The 10,649-nt window shown below is 43.3% G+C and overlaps 1 protein-coding gene across 3 annotated transcripts in view; it reads left to right on the top strand.

Moving 5' to 3' along the window:
• Nucleotides 1–6,246: 6,246 nt before the first annotated feature.
• The window catches only part of AGK (acylglycerol kinase), a 37,758-nt gene continuing 33,355 nt past the window's right edge, over nt 6,247–10,649 (top strand). Inside the window, exons 1-2 of one of the 3 annotated variants that reach the window (XM_083700728.1) lie at nt 6,247–6,546; nt 8,619–8,796. In XM_083700728.1, the coding sequence (XP_083556854.1) occupies nt 8,629–8,796 (168 nt within the window). In that variant the 5' untranslated portion in view covers nt 6,247–6,546; nt 8,619–8,628. Of the gene's footprint in view, nt 6,547–7,519; nt 7,690–8,618; nt 8,797–10,649 lie in introns of those variants that run through there. The other 2 variants (XM_083700729.1, XM_083700727.1) reach the window with 2 other exon arrangements.

Genomic DNA, 10,649 nt, shown 5'->3' with positions numbered 1-10,649 from the left:
TCTGTTTTATCCCAGGATCATTAAGCATCATCACTACATCATTGCTACATCAGAAAAGGGCAGGGTTATACATGATTAATATAGGAGGAATGTGTTGGGGCAACAGGCGGATACAGGATATGTATTGAGAACTACATTCTAAGCACCTACTACAATAGGACAATAGAACTTTGTTTTGTATAGTTTGCCACCTGGGCAAGTCCGGAGGAGTGCCTTTGCCCAGTGATTGACACCTATGAGTACCTTCCTGTGAATACATGACCTTCCGCTTGAGGGATTATGGCGGGAACTAAGTGGTTTCCAAGTCCTTGGCCAATGAAGCAAATTGGTGGTGGAATGAAGGAAACTAGCAAAGGCGTTGATTTTATATGATTTTTAAAGCTAGGTAACTTCCCTTTAAAGCTAGGTAACTTGTTAGGGATGCGGGTGGCGCTGTGTGTAAAACCTGTGTGTAAAGGTAAAACCTTTATCTTTACCTTTAACTTCCTTTAGCTGTCAAGTCAAAAGGATACATTTATGAATAATATTTGTAACATTTAACAACTTTAAAGATGTGCCTCACCCCCCGAAATTTCCGTAACACACCGAAGATCTAACAACCAGCCGGTGACCGCTGGCTCTTTAGAAGCCTTTTTCAAGGCACTGGGCTGCACTCTGAAAGGGGTTTCTGAAATCCCCTGGGCAAATAAAGGTGTTGCAGGAATTTCTCCGTTAAAAAAGGTCACCTGAGGTCCTTGGGTCGAACTTGGCCTGGGCAAGGTGGGCAAAGATACCAATCTGGCCTGCTAGGCTAAAAAAAGAACCCCCCCCCCCGGCTTGACTTGGAGGGGGCCCACATTTGACGCCCAGGTGCCAGGTTCCACATTCCTGTAGCTCATCCTTCACAGCGCCCTTTACAAACTACAGTTCCCAGGATTCTTGGTGGCAAGCCATGTGCTTTAAATATTTGGTGCGGGTGTGACGCTGCCACTTCCCCTGGCATTAGGATTTAGAAATGGTCAGCGAGGAAGGAGGGAATAACAATGCAATACAGCCACGCATACAAATCAAGAATATCTGGAGGGAAGAGAAAGAGCTGTATACAGAAAAGGCCAAGCGAGATTTCAAGAGTTCTTATGTGTCTTTGGGTGGTTGGAATCCAGCTGTGTGCAGCAGCCAACACCATTGCAAAGGTAGTTCTGGGAAATGATTTATAATGAAATGAAAAAGGTATTTAAATATACCTTCCTGAAGAAACCAGAGGCCTTTCTCCTGGGCATGGTCGGCCAATTGGTGCCAAAGAAGGATAGAACTTTCTTCATGTATGCTACAACAGCAGCAAGAATACTTATTGCAAAGTACTGGAAGACACAAGATTTACCCACTCTGGAAGAATGGCAGATGAAAGTGATGGACTATATGGGAATGGCAGAAATGACGGGCAGAATCCGAGACCAGGGAGAAGAGTCGGCGGAAGAAGATTGGAAGAAATTTAAAGACTACCTACAGAAATATTGTAAAATTAATGAATGTTAGAAAGATGTTGGATAGAAATTAAGTGGTTTCCAGCTGTAATGTCTTAAGGAATATGAGAAATAGGCTTAGAAACAGGTTAAAAGTAATGGTAAGGATTTGCTGAACTAACAATTTGAATTGGAATACAAAAAAGGGAGGTATGAGGAGGTCCGGGAAATATGTTAAAGGAAAATGAGAAATGGAAAATCTGTATGTTTTATTTTATTTTTTTATTTTTAATTATTCTTACTTCTGTATTTTTGTTATTATTTTTTATTCTTCTTTTCTTTTTACTGCTATTGTATTAAAACCTTAATAAACATTCTATTAAAAAAAAAAAGCAAAGGTAGTTCTGCTCAACCAAATGAGCATCCTTAGCAAGACCAGGAGCCTTCCATGCCTTCCATGACAGCCTGAGCTAGAGAGCCATCTAGCGGTAGGTAGGTCCACCTCACCAGGAGAGACTCAACGAGGCAAAAGAGCTCGGGGGCTTTTTTCTGCTAGGACCAAACAGAAACGCATCTTTCACACCAGCCAGCAAATCATTATAATTAACACCAAAGCCTGCAAGTTTTCGGAGGCTTAATTGGCAAATTAGTCAACCCAAGTTTTAGCTGATTAATCAGGAGCAAATTTTAATCGACAAAAAACACGTTTAATTGATGGAGCTGAGAGACTGAAGGAACGCTTGCCTGCTTTGCTTAGAAAAACAAAACACATTCTGAGATTGGGCATGTCTTACTGCAACATTTTCACTGACATATTCAAGATTAATGTACATTTTAAGATGAATGGGGGAGGGATCCCTCACATGCCTTCATTATCCTGGGAATGATCAAGGATTGGGGTTGGTTGGTTTTTTTTAACAGTATGCAGCTCTGCTGAAATTGAAATTGACTGGTTTAAAAAGTAATGATTTAAGCAACTAAAAATCTGCAGTGGTTGACAGGCCAAGTGAGACACGAAAGAGGAGATTCTTTAGCTGTGCTAGGCCAAGTTCAATGAAGTACTGTACACAGTTTAGACCCTACCCCCAGCACATAGTTAAGGGCCACTTCATACATTCAGCATAGTCAAGTGATATAAAAACCATTTCCCCTAGACTATAATACATCATAAAATACAAATCCATTTAAAAAGAAGACAGGGAAAATGAATGATTAAAGCAAAACAAAACAAAACAGAGAACATCATAAGGAGCATATAAGGTAAAGGTAAAGGGACCCCTGACCATTAGGTCCAGTTGTGGCCGACTCTGGGGTTGCGGAGCTCATCTCACTTTACTGGCCGAGGAAGCCGGCGTACAGCTTCCGGGTGACTAAGCCGCTTCTGGCAAACAGAGCAGTGCACGGAAAAGCCGTTTACCTTCCCGCCAGGGTGGTACCTATTTATCTACTTGCACTTTGAGGTGCTTTCAAACTGCTAGGTAGGCAGGAGCAGGGACTGAGCAACCGGAGTTCACCCCATCGCAGGGATTCGAACCACCAACCTTCTAATCAGCAAGCCCTAGGCTCTGTGGTTTAACCCACAGCGCCACCCGCATCCCTTAAGGAGCATATACACTCATGATAAAGGAGGATTTAAATTCTCAATTGTTAATAACAGTTACCCTTATAGTAATAATTCCTCTGTAAATCTGTTTAAAAAAATTAAGGGGGGGGATTATCCTAAATTGTATTTCCACGATGAAGCATGAGTCCATGTAGGCTCCAAAGACTGACCCTCTCCCACCCCCACTTATTTAACCTCTTGTCATCAGCTGATAACAAAATACTTATTTCCAGCAATTTCCAAACTAGGTTCTCAAAAGAATCACATATGCAAGGTAATTTCCCTTGGCCTTTAAATAAGACTGCAGCACAGAAATCAGAGGGGTCCTTTGAACAACTCTCTTTTTATGTTTCCTGGTCCCATGCTGCTTCGCTAATCACTCCTGCTCAATATCTGAAACAAAAACAGCAGAACAAGTTGGAAAGAAGTATCTGGAACATGGAGAGATACAGCAGGTAGGTTTTGCCTCTAGGGGGACCAGATGTCCAGAGCAAAAAAACACACACACACAACAACCCCCAAAACCCAACAACTAAAAATAAGCCAAGTAGTTTTGCCACGAGGGATTCAACAAGAAATGCTACATTGGGTCATATAAGCCTGGATGGGTAATAAGACAATAATGAAGTCTCTTGCAGCTGTTCATTAGTTTGAATGGATGCAGTGCACCTGGTAGGTTTGGACAAGTGTCTTATCTGCTGTAAAAAATATTAAGACATTGAAGTCATCCGAGATGCACCAGGCAAGGAGCTGTCTTCTATGATCATTCTATTTGGAACGTCATGTTTCACAGATGACCCGTCTATTTAGCATCCACCCCAACCCCCTGAGTTTGTTGAGCATCCCTCATCCCTGGCGGATTCAGGGCACAGAAAGGAAAGTCCTCCTTCATGCAGTGCGTAGCTAAACTACAGAACTGGCTCTCACAGCAGGCAACACCCATTTCGGTGGTTTTAAAAGAGGATTGGATGAAAACATGGAGGAGAAGGCTACCAATGGCTACTAGCCATGATGGCTTTGCTCTGCCTCCACGGTCAGAGGTGGCCATGATTCTGAATACGAGTTGATGGGGACTGCAGGGGTGGGGAGAGGCCTTCTGCTAAGGTCCCTAATTGAGACCAATCTAACCACCATGCGACCTGGGACCTCCAAAATGTTATTATTTGTGGACCTTAAGGTCCTCCACGGGGCATACCAGGAGAGGCGGTCCCATATGTACGTGGGTCCTAGGCCACATAGGGCTTTAAAGGTCTTTAAAGGATGCAGAATTGATGCTTTTGAATTATGGTGCTGGCGGAGACTCTTGAGAGTCCCATGGACTGCAAGAAGATCAAACCTATCCATTCTTAAGGAAATCAGCCCTCAGTGCTCACTGGAAGGACAGATCGTGAAGCTGAGGCTACCAGCATGAGTTTGACCAAACTGCAGGAGGCAGTGGAAGACTGGAGTGCCTGGCGTACTCTGGTCCATGGGGTCATGAGGAGTCGGACACGACTAAATGACTAAACAACAACACCACAAAGGATGCAGGACTAGATGGGCCCTGGCCTGATCCAGCAGGCTCTTGCTTTAATATTTGTTGCAAACCACCCTGAGGAAAGATGGGAACACAAATACTGTAATGAAATATGCATATAAATTTATTAGCAGCAGTAGTAAGGATAGTAATAACATAGTAGTAAGGGCATGATAGTGTAGATCAGGGGTAGGAAACCTTTAGGCTTGTGGAATCCATTTTGCTTTTTACCTAAAACCTTAACAGTACCCAGCCAGAACCAGGTGTGAAAGACATACAGCCCTAGAATACAAGGTTGCCTCTAAACCCATTCTGAACCTAGGAGTTTTGTTTTGCGGAACTAGAACTGAGCCAATCTCCTTGTCCTTCCTTTTCACACAGGTTAGCCTCCTTCATCCTAGGTGAGGACGGACAAGCCTTTTTGCAATAGTTGCTGCTGCTCTTTTGAAACCATTGGAAAAGATTGGAAAACGTTTATTGAATATACAGGAAACAATTGTGTTGAAAATGTTGGCAGCATTGAGATAAATTCAACAGTATGAATAAGTTTGGATCGATGCAATAAGTGTATCTTGAATGCTTTTGTTTTTGTAAAATATGCAGAGATTTATGATATGTTAATAGACAGAGAGGGAGACGCAGGTGGTGCTGTGGGTTAAACAACAGAGCCTAGGGCTTGCCGATCAGGTCGTTGGTTTGAATCCCCGCGAAGGGGTGAGCTCCCATTGCTCGGTCCCTGCTCCTGCCAACCTAGCAGTTTGAAAGCCCGTCAAAGTGCAAGTAGATAAATAGGTACCACTCCGGCGGGAAGGCAAACGGCGTTTCTGTGCGCTGCTCTAGTTCGCCAGAATCAGCTTAGTCATGCTAGCCACATGACCCAGAAGCTGTACATCGGCTCCCTCGGCCAATAAAGCGAGATGAGCGCTGCAACCCCAGAGTCGTCCACAACTAGACCTAATGGTCAGGGGTCCCTTTACCTTTACTAATGGAGAGAAGAAGGGAAGTCATTGATATTTTAAGGATGTTAAAGTATATTTTAAATTGTAAAACAGAAAATTTCACACACACACACACGGCTGGATTTAGGTTTGATGAGGCCCTAAGCTACTGAAGGTAATGGGGCCCTTTATATGTCCAGCTGTTCTTTGTCAACAACAAATTGTTGCTGGTTTTTGTGTTGAATATATGCTATATGGTAATTTATGGACCTAATAGGTATCTAAAGCCATTTGCACATAACAAAATATATATTTTTATCAAAGTAATTGTTGAACTGAAATACAATTAAGAAGTATTTTAGGAAGCAGGCTAGCAGGTGGAGTCCATTACTTACATCATAGGAGCCTACACAACACAAAACACTGTTGCTGTATGTACGTTTTATTTTATTTTATTTGTTTTTTATTTCTTTTTTGGAAAATGTACATCCATTCCCCCCCCTTTAAATTTCCTTTAATTTTTTTGGGGGCTCCCAAGAGAGCGGGGCCCTAAGCTATAGCTTGTTTAACTTATACGTAAATCCGGCACTATACACACATGAATTAATGAAACCATCGGGAGCCTACGGTCAACCCCGAACCACCCACGGATCTACCAGTGACAAGATCCCGACGTGGGGAGCAAAAGAGGTTTTCCCAGGCCATTTCTCGACGTGTGTGTTTGCGTGCGCGCGTGCTGTACTTATGAACAGTCCTCTCTCGGCGCCGCCTCCGTTCGGGACGGCGCCTTTTCTCTCGGGGAAGCGGCCCGCGCGGAACCAAGGCGAGGCGGCTCTCTGTTTCCGCGGAAGGCGGCGGGAAAGGAGCAGCGCGGCGCCCGGAAGCGGGAGGCTTCTGCCCGGGAGAGGCTGCGAGAGGGAGACCCCCTGCTTCTCTTTGCTCGCGGCAGCCTCGGCCCTGGCGGAGAAGGAGAAGGAGGAGCCAGAAGGGGCCGCGGAGCGGAGGCAGGCTAGCCGGCAGGCGGCGAGAGGCGGCTCCACGCGTCAGGTGAGGCCGCACGTTTCAAAAGTCAGCCTCGTGTCCCGCCTTTCCTACGAAGAGCTCGGGGCGTTTGGGTGCGGGTGGGTGCAGGGCCGTATTTACGTATAAGCTAAAAAAGTTACAGCTTAGGGCCCCACTCTCTTGGGGGCGACCAAAAAATTTAAAGGAAACGAAAAAACGATGTACATTTCCAAAATTTGAGATAAAAAAGAAAATAAATCCTACATACAGCAACAGTGGCAAATGGCTTTAGATACCTATTAGGTCCACAGATTACCATATAGCATATATTCAACACAAAAACAGCGGCAATTTGTTGTTGACAGCTGGACATATAAAGGGCCCCATTACTTCCAGTAGCTATGGGCCTCATCAAACCTTAATAATAATAATAATATTTTTTTATTTTTATCCCGCCCTCCCCGGCCATGTCCGGGCTCAGAGCGGCTAACATAAAATCCAGCCCTGGGTGTCCCCTTTTCTTTCAAAAAATGATCTTGGCATTTTGGAATATGCAGAAATGGGGAAACTTACCAGAAGAATAAGAAATCAAGTTAACATTATTTTGTTACAAAAGAATGTTAAAATGGTTTATTGAATATGTACAGAAAATTATAAACAAATAAAAGCATTGGCAGGATTATTGTAATAACCTGCAGTTTTATACGAGTTTTATATTTAAAGAAGATGAATGAAGAAGTAAATTAAGTTTATTTGGATATTCAGAAGATATTTAAAACAAATTTAAGGAACTGCAGAAAGGGGGGGAGGGAGTCAAGTTTTGAAATGTCAAAATGATTGTTAAAATTAGTGAAATGTATAAACTTGGAAAGTATAATTAATGAAATGAAAACCACAAACAAAACAAAAAATGATCTTGGCAGCAGCAAGGCTGCCAGATAGGCAGGGCAGAACTGCCGTGTCCGTGACTATTTCTGCAGAACCTTAAAGACAAGCCGGTTTATTGTGGTGCAAGCCTTTGTGGACGGCAGTCTGCGTCATCATGGAATCGTGGAGTTGGAAGGGAAGCACGAGGGTCATTCAGTCTACCCCCAGGCAGCATCACCCATGGTCAGGGCAGATGAAAGCCCCAACAACAGACGGAGAGCTACAGGTTGCCCACCGGCTGGCATAGACCATGTCAAGCATGTTGGTATAAAAGCAGCTTTCCTTGTTCCTAGGGTGCAATGATCAGAGGTTCAAAAAATGCAGAGCAGAAAATCTGCAGATGGAATTGCTGCCTGACCATAATTTCTGCCTCATTGCTAGTTGCCACAGGGGCCCATCCGTAAAATACGTTGCATGTCAGAAAGCTAGGGGAAATGTGATGTCTCTAAACAGAATAATAATAATGCTTTAATTGGGGGGGGGGTCAGTAATTTTAACTTTCCATAATGTGTGTGTGTTTTAAAGAAAACCAGTAGCCTCCAAGGGAGGAACATTCTGTTCACATAACCTCTCTCGTTGATACTGATTTGAAACAAACAAACAAAATGTTTCCTGTTTCAAGGGAAAGCCACTTGGCGCAGGCTCAGACAAATTTAGATATGGTGCCAAAAGGTTCTTTTATGTATGTGTATGTGTATATTTCCAAGTCACTTAGCCTGAACTGCTAGAATCTTTGAAAATGAAAGGTGGCAACCTCTATTGTGGAGAAGCATGTTTGTTAACACTAAACTTGATGGCTAAATGGAGCCTCGGTGTTTGGAGGAACACACACACACACATATGCAGAGAGAGAGAGAGGATTCCATATTTTTAAATATTTTTTAAAAAATTCAAATCCAGTACAGATATAAACTGGGACAAAGATCCACAGTTAAAAGGCTTGTTGAAAAAAGCCAGGTTTTCAGTATTGGAGACAATAGAGACGGCACTTATCTGACATGTAATTGGCAGTTCCAAAGTGTAGAAGTAGCATCAAGTTAAACTCAGGGAGACATTTTTCTCATCCTTTAATATTTTCTGCCATTATTTTATTAACAGGAAAGAAATAGATGTTTAGTGTTTAGTGAACATTGTAACCATTTCCTTGTTCTCAGGTGATATTCATCTTTTATTTACGGTTTACCACACAGATGCTCTTCCATGCTGTTTCTTTGCATCGGAGTCCCCTGTAAGGTCTGCTGCAGAGTAAAACATAAACATGGCCAAGGTTATCAAAATGTTTCACACACTCAGAAATCACTGGAAGAAGACCACCGCTGGGGCCTGCCTGCTCACCTGGGGAGGAAACTGGCTGTATGGAAAACACTGGTAATTATTTCATTGGATTGGATCCAAGCTAAGACAGTTTAACTTGAGTTCTGTTGTTTTCAAGGGGAACTAAATTCAACTACCTGGACTGAACGCTTAATCTTTAAAATAATATTGGAAGTTTTGGAAGGGCATTTGGGTTTGTTCATTGTTGTTTTTCCCCTAAACCAGAGTCCAGGGCAAAATATAAGTGACACATATATACTGTTCTCCTGATTATTTTTGCTTTGCCTTACCATAGCCTTGGAAAGCTCTTACCATAGCCTTGGAGCAGTGACACAAGGTAGGGGTGCTTAGCCTTTCCAGTTATGGGCTGCTTTTCTGATCAAAAACACTTCCAGACAGTTTTTCTTCCATTGGTGGGGATGGTACATGAAAGGTCCCTTGTGTGAAGAGATCAGGCGAAATTTTGGGTTGCAAATGGGTTCAGCACCCCTGCACCTCTTCTTTGATAAAATGTCAATTCCCTTGCTACTGCAATGTACTAAAAACAAAGACCGTTGGGAGGCACTCCACAAGTTTGCAATTTTAAGGAAGAGGGCATTTATATGTGCATAAATTTGAAAATTAGTTGTAAAATAGTTTTAGCACTTGATCAGCGGGTGGCTACAGACTGGTTTTGTGCATCTATAAGTTCTGAGATACACAATTATTTCATCTTCATTTCTTTGGTACTGATATGGCAAATTGCTATAATGAAATTGATAGATGTGTTTTAGATTAAATGAAACTGTCATGGACAGGATTGAACAGTTTCCCCCTGGATGCTTTAACGGCATAATTTTTTCAGGTTTGCAAATAATAAAAAAACAAAAGCTCAGACAGTTTAATGACACACTTTTTATCTGCTGCTAAACATGCTATGTAAGTCTACAACATAATGTGTTTTAAAATGCTACTAAGTGGTTCTGCTGGTTTGCTTCAAACTTGCAGTGGCATTTTACTATGTTAGTAGATTATAAGGGGTTGGTTAACACAAAACTCTAAACCATGGTTTAGTATAAGGGTTGTCAGCCGTTTTAGAACTGTGGGCCCATTTGGATTTTTTAGGGAGTGCTATGGGTGTCACGTGGGTGGCGCTGTGGTCTAAACCACAGAGCCTAGGACTTGTGATCAGAAGGTTGGCGGTTCAAATCCCTGCAACGGGGTGAGCTCCTGTTGCTCGGTCCTTGCTCCTGCCAACTTAGCACGTCAAAGTGCAAGTAGATAAACAGGTACCGCTTCGGCAGGAAGGTAAACGGCGTTCGCCAGAAGTGGCTTAGTCATGCTGGCCACATGACCTGGAAGCTGAACGCCGGCTCCCTCGGCCAATAAAGCGAGATGAGCGACGCAACCCCAGAGTGGGCCACGACTGGATCTAATGGTCAGGGGTCCCTTTTCCTTTACTTTGGGTGTCACCACCTCTCATAACTTCTCTCCCCTCGACTGGATTGGGGCCACCCCACTCCCTGGAGAAACAGAGAGAGAAAGCATTCGGACATACTTCACTTTTCCAAAGGATCTAGTTCCAGTGGAATTAATCAGCTTTTAAAATCATGTAGAGCTGAAACAGAAAGTGAAGAAGAGGATCAGTCATCTAACTTCGCCTTCAGTTCCAAGGGAGCAAAAACTCACCATCCTAACCACTGTATGACTGCTTGGAAGAAAGCGAGGAGGGGGAGGCTGAGATGCTGCATGAAACCCATCGTGGCAGCCCCTGGCATAAACTATGTTGGCCTCAACTGATCTCTCCAATCTCCCTGCATTGAACTAGTCTGAATGGGGCCTCCAAATGCTTTTGACCGATTGTGCTTGGAAGTCTCTCTGGGATCAAGAACTCTGGTACTGCAGTTTTTCCAATCACAGGGAGGCTT

Source organism: Podarcis gaigeae, assembly GCF_964106915.1.
Source record: "Podarcis gaigeae genome assembly, chromosome: 10".
Taxonomy (NCBI): domain Eukaryota; kingdom Metazoa; phylum Chordata; class Lepidosauria; order Squamata; family Lacertidae; genus Podarcis; species Podarcis gaigeae.
The sequence above is the reverse complement of the archived record's forward strand: the minus strand, read 5'-3'. Positions and strand labels throughout refer to the sequence as shown.